Source organism: Anas acuta, chromosome 16 (assembly GCF_963932015.1).
Source record: "Anas acuta chromosome 16, bAnaAcu1.1, whole genome shotgun sequence".
Lineage (NCBI taxonomy): Eukaryota > Metazoa > Chordata > Aves > Anseriformes > Anatidae > Anas > Anas acuta.
In genome coordinates, this window is record NC_088994.1 from 8,170,937 (window position 1) to 8,188,824 (window position 17,888).

The 17,888-nt window shown below is 45.8% G+C and overlaps 2 protein-coding genes across 16 annotated transcripts in view; both read right to left on the reverse strand.

The window, feature by feature from the left end:
- Positions 1 to 3,553: 3,553 nt before the first annotated feature.
- Positions 3,554 to 9,858, reverse strand: AAR2 (AAR2 splicing factor). The gene is made up of 3 exons (XM_068701087.1): positions 8,865 to 9,858; positions 7,231 to 7,460; positions 3,554 to 4,793 (listed from the first exon to the last, which is right to left on the reverse strand). Exons 1-3 carry the CDS (start codon positions 9,619 to 9,621, stop codon positions 4,626 to 4,628), a joined length of 1,155 nt encoding a protein of 384 aa, XP_068557188.1. The 5' UTR covers positions 9,622 to 9,858; the 3' UTR covers positions 3,554 to 4,625.
- A 568-nt stretch (positions 9,859 to 10,426) lies between these two features.
- EPB41L1 (erythrocyte membrane protein band 4.1 like 1) overlaps positions 10,427 to 17,888 on the reverse strand; it is a 70,797-nt gene continuing 63,335 nt past the window's right edge. For all 15 annotated transcript variants that reach the window (XM_068701071.1, XM_068701074.1, XM_068701075.1 and 12 more), the window contains 4 exons: positions 17,661 to 17,756; positions 16,132 to 16,212; positions 15,016 to 15,132; positions 10,427 to 13,637 (listed from right to left, as the gene is read on the reverse strand). In XM_068701071.1, the coding sequence (XP_068557172.1) occupies positions 13,629 to 13,637; positions 15,016 to 15,132; positions 16,132 to 16,212; positions 17,661 to 17,756 (303 nt within the window). In that variant the 3' untranslated portion in view covers positions 10,427 to 13,628. The remainder of the gene's footprint in view (positions 13,638 to 15,015; positions 15,133 to 16,131; positions 16,213 to 17,660; positions 17,757 to 17,888) is intronic.

The following is a 17,888-nucleotide window of genomic DNA, read 5'->3' on the forward strand; positions in this document are numbered from 1 at the left end:
GCACGGCAGGGGCTTACCAACATGCCATGAGTCTCGCACAGCCTTCTCGCTTAAATCCTTGGGGCCCTCCCAACTGCAGCTGACCAGCGCTGCTGGGAGCGTAAGCCAAGCTCTGCTGGAGGCCCACAAGGTCTGGACCTTGCCCCACTGCTACAGCTGCATGACCCATTTCTGCACCAACTGCTGCGCCCTGACAGCAGCATGCTCCTCCTGAAAGTGCAAAGCCCTCAGAGCCGGCTGAAGCACACCCAATGAATCCAAAACAGTGGCTCTGAAAGTCTGTGTGTATGGATTTTTCCTCCTATTGATTAACCCATTTAGACTTAGTTTATTTATTTGTAGTAAGGCTGCCTGGCAGCTCATTTATGCTCTCTTAAAGTGGCCCCCGCAGAGTCAATGACTCCTCTGTATTAATTACAGGCTCCAGCTCGGCCATGCTGGTTGGAGCATCCTCCCAGCTGTACTTCAGCTCCACTCTGTGGCCTGTACAACACTTACCTCAGTGGGACAGGCTCCCAGTCTGCTCAGCAGCCTGCACGCAGTGAAGATGGGAGGTGTACATTCTCTGAGGGGGAGCAGAAATAGCTGTGAAGTAGCTGACCACATCGTGAAGGAATGGCCATTCACAGCACATCCCTTTTATAGTAACAGGGCTGCAGAATAAACCACTGCCATAGCTCTGCTGGACAAAGCACAGCACTATCAGGGGAAGGTTATTTCCTTTTTCAGAGGAAGGGATCAAGACATTCTGTTTCGTTTCTGTCCATATTCCAGAAGCTCGGTGCCAACAGCTCCATCAACAACAGCTGGCATTTTCTTTGTCCAGCTGTCAAAGGTGCACCTGAGCAGTAGCAGAAATAAACGTTGCTCCAAACAAAGGTGATGTTATGTCAAGATACTTAAAAATCTCTCTCCTGCTAATTGCTAGAGGCACAAATGACAAATAGGTATCTATCGTTTCTTATTTTTGGATTAGAAAAATAAAGGTACAACACTAACAATAGAACAGCCTAATAAAAACAGAGAAGATTTTAACTGAAATAAGACATACACAGAAAAGCTTGAGTTAGCATTAGAGACCATTCAGCAAATAACTACAAACTCAACTCACCATTAAGCAGTGTAAAAAGGACTGAGGAAGAGTTGCTGTTTCAAATAATAAACAACCCTAAGCTCACTTCAGATTGTTAAAAACACAGTACTAACAAGCTATGCAGTGTCAGTGTCAGCTTCTGCATCTGCTCGGTTTCATCTTCAGTTTGCACTGCAGACAAAAATACCTCTACCTGTCTGCACAGCGTTAGCACTGCATGGCCTTGGTGCTGTGCGAAGTTTGCAAGCATTGCTGTCACAGGAGCTAAAACACTGGTGAGACAGTTCCCATGTGAAAACAAACTGCAAAACTACACTGTAGATGTTCATTGGTGACACAATGAAGCCATCAGCAGCAGTCCACCTAAAAACCGATGGAAATGGTGGGAAAGATATAGGTCGAATGGCAAAGGAGGCAGCATTAACTGGCAGGGCAGGTTGTGCCATTTCTTTTCCCAATGAAATAAGGGCGTGCCACAGCACTCGGATGGGAGGGCAGCTTTCTCCAACCCCAGCTAGATCGTTTCACATCTTTGAATTTGCAGGGTCGATGAAACAGGAGCAACTCTCTTCAGTCTGGTGCAGAACAGAGGCCATCACAAACAGAATAAATATCACTGAGTCTCAAAACTCTGGTTTGGCTAATGTTACTAAGCCTAGGAGTAAAGTGAAAAAAATGGAATGGTGGCTCTCAGGGTTCAATATAACCACAATGAGCTTTGCATTGTAGATGTGGTTTCCAGTGCATCTTCAGGGTATCCAGTGGTCAGCTCATGTCATGGTAGATCTCTACGTGATTAGCCTCACCCAGTACTGAGCAGAGTCCAAGCTTCAAGACAATTTGCAGTGCAAGCACAAGTCACAGGACAGAAACAATACCAGTTTGCCTCATTTGCACAACTCTGGCAGCTGGACAACTCTCTACATAATCAGAAAGCCAACATACCTCACACATCAGTGCTATTTCACAATGCACCAGAAGCTGCTCAGCCTGACCCTAATTCATTGCTGACATCACCTCTTACACTTCATTAGCTTGCAGTAATGTATATTTACACACACACACAAATCTCTCTTTTGCTTCCAGATTATTATATCTGTCTTAGCTGGAAAGAAGGGGTGGTGTTATTATAGCAACAGATCACCTCAGGCTATATAAAGGCAAGAAAATATTTCTTCCATTACACGTTACAACTTTCCTTTTATATCCTCCTTCCTGTAGACTTCAGCAAGAATAACAGCCTTCCTCTTTCCCCTCCCAGATTTACGACCCCCCTCCCCTTGCCAACAACCAACATATGTTGCTTTGTATGTGCCAGCTTCCCTCTTCCCCTCAAGTATGCAATTGATTCACATAACAGAGGTGAATTCTGAGCTCCTGACCTCAACCTGTATTTAGCTGAATGTTCACTGCTTCTGTTCCACATCTAACAACAGTTTCCCCAAAGGCCTATTTCTTCCCCACCTGTTTTGTGGGTCTAATTAAAGATATTACCTCTTGCTATTACAACCTTGCAAAAAGAAAAAAAAAAAAAGCACAATGGAAGGACAATTACATTTTCTGTTCTTGGTTGCTAACAGTGTAGTTCATTATAGGAATCTGGCTCTTACACACTTTGTTAAATCTCAAAAACAAAAACCACTAATTAATTTCCAAAGACACATTCAAAGTAACCTATCCATCAAACAAGTGTGAGCACTGCCAGGACAGTCTGCTGAGACTCACAGAGGCTGCTGGGACAGGCTGGTTTTGAGCCAAGAAAAGCAGAGCACTAATCCTCCTGTTTCCCTGCCACACAGGAAGGCCCCCGGGCTCCATGCTACCTTTGCTGCTTACTTACATCAGTAACTCCTGTTCTGCTCCAAAGCAACAGAACCAGTCACCAGGTTGGTGCAAAGAGCCAACAAACTGAAAGGCATCTTTCATCAAACCTGGAAACACTCCTTACAAATTATTTGTCCAAATGGCAACTGCAAAAACAGTACCCCCTGTGGATATAAGCAAACAAAGAGCAAGGCAGGAGAAGAGCACAGTCAAACAGTATACAAGATCTCAAGGCCAAAAAAGCATGTAAAGAAAGATTTAAGAACAAAACACTCACCAATTTGGAGTAACCTCCCCTAGGAGCATTTGGCCAATACTGAGTATTTAAAATGGACAAATCAAGACAACAGAGTAATGGAGTTTGAATCCCATAGGGAAAGTGAGGAAATGGTAATGAAGCAGCACATGAGGGCTTGTGACAGCTGATTCCTGTGGTGAGTTCCTGATTATATCACATCACCACATACCTCCTTCCTAGAACATCTCTGCATCATGCCATGTACCATTGTACTATGAGTTGTCCTTTGATACCACAGATACCATTGTGACACTGGACATCCCAAAGTGAGAGACACAGCAGTGTCATAATACCAAAAGCTTGGGCTAAATAATTCATAAAAAATTTGTACAGATGTCTTCTGTAGGCAAAGCCAAGAGAGTAAGATTTATTTTAAACTTTACAGACTAACAAGCATGTTATTTTGTTAGACATGCATACAAACAAATACCTGAAGGAGACTAACAGCTAAGAAAGTAACAAGCAAGTTACAGGACTAAATCCTTGTGCAGCTCTGAATGAGCCCCACAGAATTTTCTTACAGCCTAACTTGGGGGGATGGGGAGAAAGAAAACACCATCACCTGTGAAAGCACTTGAGATTTCTGTTTACAGCAAAGTGGAAGTGTCCAGTTCATGTGACTCTCCAAAAAAAAACCAAAAAAACCTGTGTGACTATTGTCCAGTCACTATATTTCTGATTATCAAACTTTTAACATTCGTTTACATCATGCTAAACAGAGCATCTGCAGTAAATACAAAAGCTTCAACAGAATTAGAAGAAAAGCTATCTCAGTATTAGTGGTATAAAATATCAGTATTAGCGGTATAAAAGTGGTATAAAATAGGCCTGAATTCTGCTGTGGCTTTGAGTCCTCCATCACAACATGGGAATAAATCACAGTAAGCAGCATAAGTCTCCAACAGTTTTGAAACAGTTCTGGTTATATTCCTGTAATACAAGCCTAGAAAAGCAGAGGTTCCCCATTCACAGTTTGGGCTCAGGTTGCAAAAAGCTGTGATGACCTACTGTGGGCTTACACTCCTCACTCCTGAGACAGAAAACACGATCAGTAAAGGCTCCAAGTGTTAAATGCAGTTTCTGTCTGAATTGGGTGCAACCTCCAGTCCAGGAGGACAGAAGAGACCAAGGGTCTAGTAGTTGGTTCAGTATAGAATGAGAAGTTGCTGCAGAAGAGCTAGAAAACAGGAACAAAGTGTCCAAAGCATCCATACGACTGTATTCAAACAGCTCCAGTAACTCTGATCTTCTCATGAGGTGATGAATCCTTCCTCCTTCCATGTTTTCTACATTTGTTTCTACAGCACAAAGAGGAATTAGGTGCAGAAACAGACTCTAGGAAGCTGGAAAAGTTAAAGAGGGTGTAGAGACAAAGTTCTTTAAAAAGCTGTTTTTATGTGGGTGATTTGCTTAGTCCACCTGCACGCCCTCAGGAAGTTCTACCACTACAGGAGCACAGTCATCAGGCTCTGCCTCAAAGTCCCACTTGAATTTCTTCGTTAGGTGAGCCTTGAATTTTTCAGCCTTGTTCCTTAGGGTCCTTTCAACGGCAGCATTGCATGTGTAGGAAAAAAACACCTAAAAGAACAGAGCAAATGTCAGTAAGAACTCAGCTGTGGCACAAACTGTGCATCATCAACAGTGTGTACCACGTAAAGTTTAAAGTTAGGTCCACTGGGAAAAGATCAGACATCCTGGAAAACATCTTGGGGGCAACCTAAGTGCAAAGCCTGCACTTTGCCTCTCATCCCACAGCCAAGACAGACGGACGTTCTGCTTGTATTCCACTGAGTTAGCCTTAGAAATATTTGCACTAAGGTAGTAACTTTGTTTCAGGCAGAAGTATATATGTTATTAAGTATATTTCAGAATTCTGCAATACCTAAGTGTGAGCAAGAAAAACCCTCTGGCAGAGCAGAAGGGAAAAAAAAGAGACTGTGAATTTTTATCTGCCACATATCCAATTTTACAGCATGAATCAACAAGGCCAACAGGTAATTATACTATTTTTTTTCACGGTTGGATGGACCATGAGATCTCCCAGCATATTTTTGTAATATTGTATCATCAACACCTTAGGAAACATAGAGGAAATGCAATAAAATGTCTTGAAGGTAAGAAAGGAATGGGAGCTCTCTTGAAAAAGTCCAGTTATTCCGAGCACAGCTATTCATTTCAGCACAGGGCACTGAAATCTGGAATAACCATTGAGGCTGGCTCCTCCCCACCATTCAAATGCACAAATCCGTAAACTTTTCATAAATTCACAGCCTTCTGTTGGCATTTTAAGAGTTAAAGTACCTGTGTACGATTAAACAGGTCATTTATCCTGAAATCCCATTTCTCATCAGCCCACACCTGATCCTATACCAAATTTGTGGTCCAGAATTTATTTCCATAGGAAGAAATTTATAATTCAGAAGTCAAAGAAAAATTTCATTGCACAATGGAATTGAAGGAAAAACTGCTTGGGGTAAAAAACAAATTCTTACTTGGAAGAGACCCACTGACAGCTGCATAAAACACTGACAATGAGCAGCAAAGTTTGTTGCTTTGCTTATGATCATTTGCCCATTCCCTGATCGTTGTAGTGTAAAACTAACTCCTGGTAACACAGCTCCCTTACACAGAAAGACCGCTATGACAAAAAAAATTAAAAGATTATACCTCCCACTTCTCCTCAATGAATTGCACATTAAATTTCATAACTTATTTCATCAATCTTTCTTTCTTTAAACATTGTCAAGGTTGCATACTCAGTGGAGGTTATGCTGCACTCTTCCTGCTTTAGATCAAACTCCAAAGATAAAATTGCTGCACTCAAAGCTGAACACACAGATATCAACCCCCAGCCTCTCCCATTTGGCACTTCCATCCACCTGTCCACATCCAGGTAAGACTGTTAACTCTGCTGACTGTGCACATGAAGTGACTGGGTAACACAACTCCTAGCACTGCTTCAGCCCCCCCTCCACTCCCCAAAACGTACAGCAGGATCTTGGAGTTACAACTAGAGAAAAGAAACCATTCCCTAAGAAAGGAGAATGCAATATCAATTTGCCACAAGCATCTCTAACATAACTTACTACTGGTTCCTGCTGGGATTAAATTTCTATTGCTGAGTTTTACCAGTGTATTTGGTTATGGCTTGTTTTTTTAATCTAAGTTTTTCCTTAGATATGAAATTTCTATTTGCTGATCTGTTCGCATGGTTAAAGTGAGTGGAAGTAAGTGGCTTTACTGCTGCTGGTTTATAGATTTGCTCAGGCCCACCTCAGTATAAGCAGAGCATTTCTACATTTTGGACTAACCATAGATTTCCTATGAGTAAGAATTTGATTCTAGAAAACCTTCACCTTTGTATAAAACAAGCAGGAATGGCAAGGCCTCTTAAATACTATCAATACCCTAAACTCAATAAGTTTTAACTTCAACTCTTCTGCATGCTAATCATACCATTCAAGCTGACCAAAAATTATCATCATCAGTATTTTATGCTACACTTTTTTTCCCTTTTTTTTTAAAATGAATGGTATTTGGGGGAAGAAAATATAAAAAATAAATACATTAAAAAATATCAACAGACATCATCTTGCACTTGCTCAGCCTCTCTCACAGCTGTTCAGCTTAATGCAGCTAAAAGCATGAATCATTTTTAGAAAAAAGTATGCTGGTACAATCCAGTCACATTAGATGAGCTGCTCCAGAACTCTAAAACTGTGCTCATGTACCAGACTACTTCCAGCATTATTTGCAAGGAAAACAAAACAGACACAGTCCCCATTCTGTGTTGTAGCTATCTTCATTTGTGTTTTATCTCACTGCCTCACTTTGCTGGCCTCTGTACATGTGGACTAACTCAAGTTGATAATACATTAAACTCTTTTAGGCAGAAGATCAATTAAACTCATCATTAAACTCATCATCAGATCAAGCTTGGGGATGACAAGCAAGTGGCATTTCTGTAAGTTCTCTCCTCCCACTCCCATTTTTCAAGAGATAGTCACAGACGTACCTGTAAAGTGCTGGTTAAAAAGTTATCCTGGGAGACAATGTCCACAAAAAAATCCGATGGGATTTCATTGAGCTGGTGATACAGCACAAAGATGAGATTGGTGTAAAGGTCTTGATACTTTCCAACAGCAACTTCAGAACGGCACAGAATATTTAAGAGTCTTTTCCAGTGTTCAAATGCATCATATACATTACCGATCAGGAAGCAGATAAAAGCAAACTGCAACTCAGCTGCACATATTGAACAAAACAAAATAAAAGCTACATAAGTTAAAGAATATCCAAAGTACACGTCCTCTTAAAATCTCTGTAAATGACTGCATAGCTGCTGGGTTTAACTTTTGCATATAAACAAAATTCTGCCTTCCAAGTGATTCTGCTAACAGGAATTGATACTCCAAATACTATTTCCTAATGCTCTGTTCTTCAGCTTTAGCATAACTGGGCAGAGCTCATTGTAACTCTAATGATCATCTTTGGAGAGTGACTGTGCTGGAAATCAAAGTACAGAGCTACCTTAGGACTTCAGTGTCGTCCATCTTCTTAAAACCACTCAGGATACACCATTATAAAAACAGACACAGCTGGTACTCTGCAAGCATTTGTTCCTCCTGTACCTGGGTTTCTAAAGCCATACAGGAATGCAAATGCCTTTGAGCAGAAGGGTGCTGGAACACTGGAAGAGGTGAGCATTGGATTAATGGATGTTTTTCCATCATTGAATTAAGAGCCAGGACATGTCCTCACTGGATGCTTAGCATCAGCCAGAAAAATGGTGTCACCATTTCCCAGGGCTCTGGGAAACTTAACATATGACGATGTAATCAGCTCTTTGTATATGCTAGAATTGTCTACAACAATTTTGATAAAGAATGAACTAAATAACATTAATATAGAAAAGATGGATGAAGGGAAAAACAAAGGCTTACTCCAAAGCTCAGCAATCCTGACGCTCTGGCTCATGTCCTTTGTCCATGCTGCCACTGAACACACCCCCCAGGACTGCCACGGATTTGATATTTATTTGTATCACAAGCTGTCAGAGAAGGCTAGCAAGTAATTACAGCACTGTGACCAGGAGGCGCAGCTCCAGTACAGGATCTCCTTGTGCCTCCCTGCCAGTGCGTGTGGGTGAACTGATACCAGCACACCACCAGGAAAGGGAGAAGGATCTGAGAACTGCAATGTTCAGCCCTGTTCAATGCTCCCAGGACCCTACTGGCTCTGTCCTCAAATCATTTCATAGCCAAATTGCCAGGCTGGTACCTGCACGCCAGCAGCAGCGTGCTGTGCCTGCTGGCCGGGGGGGGATCTGCAGTGCCCCCCAACCACAGCCAGCTGCAGTGGATGCTTTTGACTTAATGTGAGGCAATCCAGGCTCAAAATGCATTAGTGCAGCACCCAGGAGCAAGAGAAGCAACAGACACTAGGAATGTGAGCACTCGCACCCTGGTACCACCAATAATACAGGCCCTGCAGAGACTGCAGCCCCAAAAACTTCCTCTGTCCCGTGCAGTCACACAGTTAAAAGGCCACATGTGGACAAGGTCCAAAAGCTTCGTGCTGGGGCTCTCATTTTTACAGTGAAACGACTTCATTTTTCCTAAGCACCCAAGTGGGATACTCCGTACTCACCAAGCAAATCCTGAGGCTGGCTGGCATATCGCTGGTTGATCACTTTTTCTAGCGCGTAGCTCAGGTCCATGCTGTGCCTGGTTATCTCCTCCGGAGTAGCCCCATCGGGGTACATCTGCTTTGGCAGCTCTGTGAATCGGATCTCAGTGCCAGCCCTCGGCTTCATCTCGGGGAGCCGTGCCATGCCCTCGGCATAGCTCCTGCACCCCGCATCGTACGGGGGCAGCTGCTGCCCTGCACGGTCCTCGCTGCGCTTCCCTGACGCAACCGGGAGCACCTCGGAGAAGGCGCTGATCTGCCCGCTCTCCGGCTGCAGCTTCCTCACCACCGGCTCGCTGATGAAGCTGCTGAGGGAAATCCACTTCTTCAAGCTCTCGTACGGGTAGGGCCCGAGGAACTTGTCCATCTCCTGCAGGTTCTCCCTGAAGGCCTCAGCCTCCCCGGGAGCTGGGGCCGCCAGGTCTACCGCCTCGCTGCTGGGGTCCCAGCGCAGCACCCGCACCTCGCGGCGCTGCAGGCTGAGGAAGAAGCCCGCCCGCGGCCCCGTCTCCCGGCTGCCGGCTCCCCTGGCAGCGCTGTAGTGAAGGAAATGGACGCCGGGGGGAATCATCTTGACGCCGCGGAAGCGGGGCCCCACGGCCCAGCTGTTGTAGTCGATGCCGAACTCGGTGCCCTCGGGCACGCCCAGCACGACCACGGTGGCGCCCTCGAAGAAGAGGCGCTTGGCCAGCTCGGGGTCCAGCTGCGGCCCCGCCATGGCTCAGCTCGGCTCGGCTGGGCTCGGCTCGCCGCGACCGCCACCGCCGAGCGGCCCCGCAGAGAGAGGCGGCCCTGCCCCGCTCCGCCCCGCCCGCTCCTTCCCCGAAAGCGCCCGGGCAGCCCCACGCCTCAGCGCCGCCGTTCCGGGCCCGCTGGGGCCACAAAGGCTCCCGAGGGCTCCCCGCACCCCGCAGGGTGCCTCCAGGGTTCCTCTCCCTGCCCACAGTCCCTCGCTGCCGCAGGTCTCCCCGCCTGGCAGCCGGCGCCCTTCTCCTGTGCCCCCCCCCCCATTGCTCCTAGAGAGCTGCCTCCCGCTCCAAGGCCAGCAGTTGCCTCGTTTCGACCCAAAATCGCGTCCCTCCTCCCCCCAGGAAGGACTGTCGCTTTTCCAGCCCCCGAGGCTGGCAGTCAGCCCCTAACTGCACACCCAGAGCCCCGTGGTGGGACAGGGAGACCGAGAGCCCGGGACAGACACCCGGACAGCAGCATCACCTCCCAGGGCAGGGGAAGCTCCTCAAAGACAAGCGCAGCCCCCTCCTCCCCGTGTTTTGAACATCTTCACAGCCACTACAGCCTTCCTAACTGCATCATACAAACACGCCACACAGCAGGGCTGAGGGATAAGCCATAAAGAACTGACTTTCTTTCACCTCCCCATTAGACAGCAATACCCAAACTGGCGGCTTTGCTATATACAAGGGAGAGGCCAGTGTTTTAATGTGCAGAAAACCTGGTTGGACATGCCCCCCACCCCCCAGCTTGTCCATCCTCTTGGTGGGAAAGAGTCCAATGAGGCCACAAGCTGGTTTAGCATCAAACACATTTATTTCACTTTTATTGAATACAAGAACAGTGAGCACACACGCATACACCACCGAGCACTGAAAAGGAGTATGACCGAAGGGGGGAGAAGAAGAACAAGGGAAGAGAAAAGGGGAGTTAGTGAAGGAACAACAGAGCACTGCAGCTGGTTGGTAAGGTGCTTTTCAAATAAAAATAAATATTTATTGTTATTGTTACTGTTAATATTACTCATGCAATTGCAGGCCAGGTTTGGAATGGATTTATGGGATCAGGTAAAAACAGGCACTCATGTCTCTCATTCCTTTCAACAGAAAGGCCCCTGGAAGAAAACAAATGGTAATCAGCTATCCAGAACGGCAGCAACATGAGGGGCAGGCTGCAAGAGCCAAGCCTGCAGGGGCATCAGTTGTTGCTGAGCAGCAGAAACCCACACCTCACCAGGTGAACAAGCAGTGAACTTTTTTCCTTTTTTCTTTTTTTTTTTTCCTTTTTCCTTTTCTTTTTTCTTTTTTTTTTTTCTTCTTTTTTTTTGAACATTGTCACCCCCCATTAAACAAGTTGCGGAAGCCAGGGAACTGGATCCATTCACTCCACACATAACTAGTCTGAGTCCAAACTCACATCAATTCTAACTGTGTAAGGCCCCTAATTTAAAGAGTAACCTTCATTTTTATAATGGTACACATGATGAAAAATGCAGGTATCTATCTTCAGAGTGGCCTGTGGTTGGTTGTAAGGGTAGCAAAGCCACATGGTCTGCTCTGAGTACAAACTACAGTGTGCTGAAGAACAACCAGCACGGTGTGCAGGTCATTGCTAATAGGCAAGAAGGGCTAGATGCCCTGTGCAGGCACTGAGAACTGGTCCTCTGTCACCCGATGTGTCCCTCTGAAAGTGTGACTGCTATTGACAGCTGGCTTGGATGTATATAAAAAGGAAAGAGAGAAAATTAGCCTCTCTGCAACTGGCTTAATTCTTTCTGTTTTGGGGTCCGGTCTCTAAAAGCAGCAGGTCACAAGCAGATGAACACACTCAGACAGAAGCTGAGGGAGACCCCATAACCAACTTCAGGAACATGACTGCACTGGCATCAGCCATCAGCTCTGTCCACTGTCCAAGTAGCCTGTGCTCAAGTCTTCAATGCTTGTGGGGGAAACGTATACACCAGAAGGAGAACAGACTTCATGAGGACACTATAGCAAGCAGCTGATGATCCAAGGCTGCCAGAGACCAAGACAGGAGATTTGGTAAGGCAGGTCTGCCCACAACATCCTAGTGGTTCAGGCTCTCCCTGCTCACCGTCATCCTCAGATCCATTGCAGAAACCGGTTAAATGCACCTATTTCTGGGCAGTCTATTTGAAGGATGGGAGACTAAAGGCAAAATGGTGCAGAATTGTGGGCCCTTCTGTTTACGCAGGAGACAGAGATAATCCCAAAACAGAAATGTGTTAATTTCCTTTCCTTTCTGATTTTTGTTCCAAGTCTACTCTAACTGCCTGGTTCACAGTGTACAAGACCCTGGGCTTGGCCCATAATCCCCTTCCAAAGGCAGCCATAGAGAAGGTCTGTCTCTAAAGGCAGAGTCATCGTGAGTTGTGGGGCAGGCAGCTTCACTGGTATCTCCTTGACACATGCCTCCTTACATAGAAGAACCAGGCTCTGTCATCCAGCCTCGTACATCTGGGACACTGCAGTGATGGAGACAACGTGGTCTCTCTACTGCCTGCCCTTGGGCAGCACCTGGAGGCAAGGACAGGGAAGGACTGCCATTGCTCTGCCATCACCATCACTAACCATCGCAGCCGGGGCGGAAGGAAAGCAGGGCAGAAACAACTATTCTGCCTCCAACCCTTCCTACTACAAATCTTAAGTAATTGCATTACTGGGGTCCAGAAACAATGCAAATCAATCCAAAACAACCCAAAAGTCTTCACAGCTCAATGAGCTGAGGAGAAGTGATGAACATGGTCCTGCAGCTGCAACCTTGATCCCAGCTGATGCTGATGCCTTTGGGTGGGAGCCAGGGAGAGGATCTAGGGCTGCAGGAGCAGCCTGAACCTCCTTCCTCGCCCTGCCAACTCACCACTGAGCAACCTTTTCCAAACACCACATACTGCAACAGGAAACCCAGCCCTCCTCTGTCATGTGGATCAGTCAGCAGGACTTCTCCCACCTCTCTCTCTCCCCTTCCTCCCTCCAAACAGCAGGGGCTGACACCTTCCCTGTTCTCTTCTTGCAGGACTAAGAGTCCCAATGTGATCTAAGAGTCTCAAAATACACCAACCACAGTCAATCAAATAAGTAATAATTTAAAAATGTCATCATGTTTACCAGTGCTGTTGAATTATTTCAGTATTGTTCCCCCCCTCCCCCCTTGTTATATATAATAATATACATAACTTAAATGCACATCCATATGAAACCCCTACAGGCTGCATTTTTATAAATGAGAAACCATATACATATAATTTGTTTTGTTTGAAATGAAATCAATTCTTAAATACCTTCAGAGAACAAGAGGTTGGACAAGTGCACAGAGAAGGGGAAGAGTTAACAGAACCCCAAAAGATGCAAAAGAACCAGCATGGAATGAGGAGAAGGGTGAAATCAAACTTCCAAATCGGAAAATAACTCTAAAGTAATAAACTCAATGTTTTTCTCTCTTCTTTCCAGAGGTGGGGAATGGTTTTGCTTCTGCTTGTGTTTGTTTTATTTCAGTTTGCTTATTTCTTGCTTTGTTGCAAAGCAGTTTTCCTTTCCATTTAATGTGCAACAAATGAACTCATGATTGTGTATCCTTTAATGTAACATGCAGGATGGTGGCTTATTGTATTATTGTTATTATTATGTTTTTATAATCTTATTTTATCACCAATCCAGTAAATTCTTCAATTTATCTGCAAAGAGGGTGGTTTTGTTTGTTGTTGGTGTTGTTTGCTATTCATTTCCAGCATATAGCAGCAGTGCAAGGATGCATTTTGTTTCCTGTTTTTATATATATATATATATATGTGTGTGTGTGTGTGTATGTATATATATATATATAATATATTTGCTATTCCTTTTTTAAAAATTTTGTCTCTCGCCATAAACATTGCAGCCAGGATGTCTATGTCTTGCTGACAAATCCAGCATGAAGGCTCCTTCTTCACTGTTCTCCAGGTTTGAATACAGATGTTGACTTCCAAGAACATGTTGGTCAAGATTCCTGTACAAGGCAGATGAAAATGATTGGTCATGGGGTGTTCCTTTTCTGACTTATTCAACTATAACAGGTTTCCTGTTTGTATGAGGGCAATGGACAGTAAATTTGCAAACATTTAGGGACACTGTTTTCACTTCTTTACCAGGATGTCGGTCATTAGAAGGACCTCTTAGTTCTCCCTCAGCTGGTGTTGGTGTATGGGGGAGATATCAGTGGATCACTGATTACTTTAGGCCATTAAATTATAATTGAGTGGCTCCCTAAGAGGTGCAAAAATGTCTAGGCTTATTTGTGCTGTGTTAAAAGAAGTAAGAGTAGACAGATTTTCTGACCTTCCAAACTGAAAATCTTCATATAATAAAGAAACATGAAATCCCATTTCCAAGAGGCTTCTTGAAATGTATTGTCTAGCTCGCAACTCAGCTCCTCAAACATTTTTCAGTAGTGAAGCTGCCTTCAAAAGTTCCCCTTCCCTTTTTCAACATGCTCCTCTGCCCCTTAGCTGCTCTATTACAGAAGTTTGTTGAGAGGTGCCATGGCCTTGCTGTACAGATGGCTACAAAATAGCTGTAGCGATCTGATCGGGGAGCAAAGGGGTCAGAATAAGGGGGTAAGGGTAGAGCAGGACTCCTCAAGCCAGTTTTGCCCTGGAGAAAAATGTGTGCGGAGCTGTATCTGCTTTGAGGTACCCTGCAGGGAGATGCAAACCTTGTGTGCTGCTGCCTGCACCTGCATGGTTCTAAAAGGACAACCTGCGGAACAGGGATTATAAAAACCTCTTTTGCCAATACTGATCTGATACTTGGGAATGACTTTACAAAACCTGTTGCCAAGTTTTTCAGGCTATCCATATCGGTATCACCTCTCTCACTCTCTGCCCCAGGGAGATAAGCAGGTCCTTCCTCTTTACATGCAAATGGTTCTGACCCCCCTGCTGAGCAGGAGAGCAAGGTGACATATACAACATTGCTTCTGGTGATGTGGCACTGGCTTTATAACCACAGCCATGTGGCCATGCCTGCAATCACCATCATACTGGAACTGCTGGCTGAGAGCTGCCACTCCTGTGTCACAAAGCAGCAGCAATTGCTACCACCACCTGCAGCTGGTGGGGTCAGTCCCAAATACCGACCATGACTAGCTGTGGAAATGTGCCCGGGCTGTTTGAGCAGGAAAGTGAGCAAAGCCCATGCACTGTGGAAATGCATGCTCTGCCTATGCAATCGCATGGAGACCTAAGCAAGCATCAGTGAAGAACCTTTGCAAAGGGCTCCACTGCGTTATTCCACATGATATGGTGTAAGGGATATGCAGAGACACTTTATTACATACATCTCTTACACAGCAGGTATAAGCTGTACCTGATAACTTCTCCACCTACCTGAGGTTTCTTGTCTCTTTCCTCCGGAGAAGGTTCTGTTTCTCTGTATACCACAGCTTTGGTTACCAGCATGTCAGGATGCTGTAGTTTTGCCTCTTTGATTGCTAAAGCAAGTGCCTAAAATCAGAATGATGAAAGTATTCATTAACATTTCCATCAAGTCTGGTACTAGCATTGCTCTCAACCAGCAGATGAAAAACAGCTGGAGCTGAATGGGATTCCAGGCAGACACAGATGCAGAGATTCAAAGCTGAAGCTACACGTAATGGCCTGGCAGAAAAGGCTGGAACCTATCACCGACCAGGTGTTTGTACAGCACTGGGAGGCCTTGTGCACTGCCCTTCATTTGCTGTCTTTTCTGTAGAGATGCATAATGTCCCAGGCTCCCTTCAGAAACCCAAGCAAAGGAAGAGCAGCGATTCTCTGCAGAAATACCCTAGAAAAAAACTAAAATAGTGTTTTTACTAAATTTATTATAATTCTAAAAAATCTAAAATTAATTTTAGAGCCTGCTGAAGATCACTTAAAGTATTTTAGAACTTCAATTTCATTTTTTAAGCAACAAATCCTAAAGGATTAGCTCAGAGGGAAATGACCCTGCAGCCTGAGGGATTTATGTCAGTAAGAAGTTTTTCACTTTTCGTTCCTATGTCAAGGAGGCAGATGCAAAACAAAGTCACCTGGAGGGAGTCAACCCATAGTAAGACTGCAAGAAAGGGAGAACTTGTCTCACTCCAGGGTATTGCAACAGAGAAAAGGCAACTGGAAACATTATCTGTACTGCTGCTTCACTTCTGCAACAGGTGCTGATGGGAGCTGGGCTGGGAACTCTTGCTCAGTATAAACCAAACGATCCTGTCCTTTTGCAGGCCAAGTGGGTGATGACTGATGTTACTCCTTCCGAGATGGAGCTGGGGATTCCCGTGAGTACCACTGTACCTCCTGGAGGTACACAACTGCCCTCTGCTATGGTCTGTGCAGTGCTGGTAGGTTTGGGGCCTCAGGGCTCTGTTTTCAGAGTGAAGGACCAAACATGTACAAGCCAGAACCAGAAGCACTGAGTGACATAGCCAGGGGCAGCCACAGCTGGGCAAAGCCAGGGTATTCTGCTCCTACCTGGTCCTGGTCCACATCTTCATCTCCTGTGATAATGATGCGTTTTTCTATCCTGGTCTCTGAAAATCCTCCTTTCACAGTCTGCACAAGAAGAAGACACAGCACTCACTTGCAGCCCCCCAGGACCAGTGCCCTGCCTCAGCCCCACACCTTGCAGCCTACACGCTTCTGGGGAAAAAACACTAACACAAGGCCTTGCCTGCAGCCACTTGGTCACAGGACAGACAGTAAGATTCAGAAACCAAGAGTCATCATGCTGCCTCTGTCTTCGTGTGGAAGAGAGGAGTCGGAGAGCACCCAACAAACCAGTTCCTGGCAGGTGTAACTGCCCACCAGAGGAGGGACAAGGCCAGCATCATCTTAGGAACTCCCTGGTTGTTTCATGCATCTCCCCCTAAGCTTGACTCAGTGCATGGTTGGAGCTAGCACAACACACCTAGTCACAGGGAGGGGAGGAGTAACAGCAAAGGAAAAGGGCCAGTGGCAGGCAGGTAGTGGAGCACCAATCTTGCCGGGTTTCTACTTTCATTTATGTGTACTTACTTTGGGAATGAAGTGGCTGTGGATGAGGTCCTCTGATGCAGCTATACTTCCTTAATTTTCTAACATCTCTCCCCCTTGCCTGAGCCAATCTCTAATAAACCCAATATACCAACATGAACATGGGTCCCATAGTTGAGCTGAGGTGAGGTGAGGTGCTCTGGCACTGATGTGAGGTACCTGGCAGCTGTGCTATGGGTTTTCTGGACAAGGGATCTGACTCGAGGTATGCCTGGATTAACACACACCAGTTACAAGGACAAGGAGATGCACACACACTGGTGGCAGCCTAATGCAGTATCTTCCATCCCCACTGCTGCATTGAGGACCAATAATTCAGCAATGTCAAGCTTTGCTTTTCCTTCTTGATCCAGTGACTCCCTTCACTCCCAATATACCAAGGCACAGAGGTGGGCATGGCACTAGGGCACAGTCCATGGGGGTGCTGAACACCCAAAGTCAGTCTAACACAGTTTATCCTTGTCTGAAACCCCCTGGAGTCATGCCTAGCTGCACTGAATGGGTAGCACAGCAGGGCTGAACTGGGCCAGGGGCTCTTGGAGTGCAGCAAAGGGCCAGATGATGATCTCCCACAGGCCAGCAGCCACTTTTTTAGGTTGTAAGGAAGGGAAAGGCATCTTCTTAGAGACAGGTCATTGTCATGGGAGACTCCCTTCTGAAGGGAACAGAAGGCCCAATATGCAGACCAGACCCACTTCACATGGAGGTCTGCTGCCTCCCTGGGGCCTGGATTAGGGACGTGAAGAGAAAACTTTCTGCCCTGTTTCAGCCTTCAGACTATTACCCGTTAGTATTTTTTCAAGTAGGCAGTGATGAAGTTTCAAGACAAAGTCCGAAGTCTTAGGTATTTTACAACCTGAATGATTCTATGATTCTTCTGTACCAAAACCAGCATAACTCCACTTTCCTCAAACTCCATTGGCTTTCATCAGCCCCCTCTTGGCTGCCCCTTTTGGAGATGCTCTTACCTTGGTAACATGGGTAGTGGTGGAAGTGGAGAGGGTTTCTGCAGTGGCACTGAATATGCTGGTGAGCACTTCCTTCCCAGCGGAGCTGCCGGTGATCTGCAGGACAGAGCAGCAGTGTCAGCAGGGGCTGCCACGGGGGAGCCTTTATTTAGGACTGGCTCCCTTGGCGCTTCCAAAGGTCTGGGACCTTCCCACTGGGACAATGTTGCTGAGGTGAGTGTGTCTGCC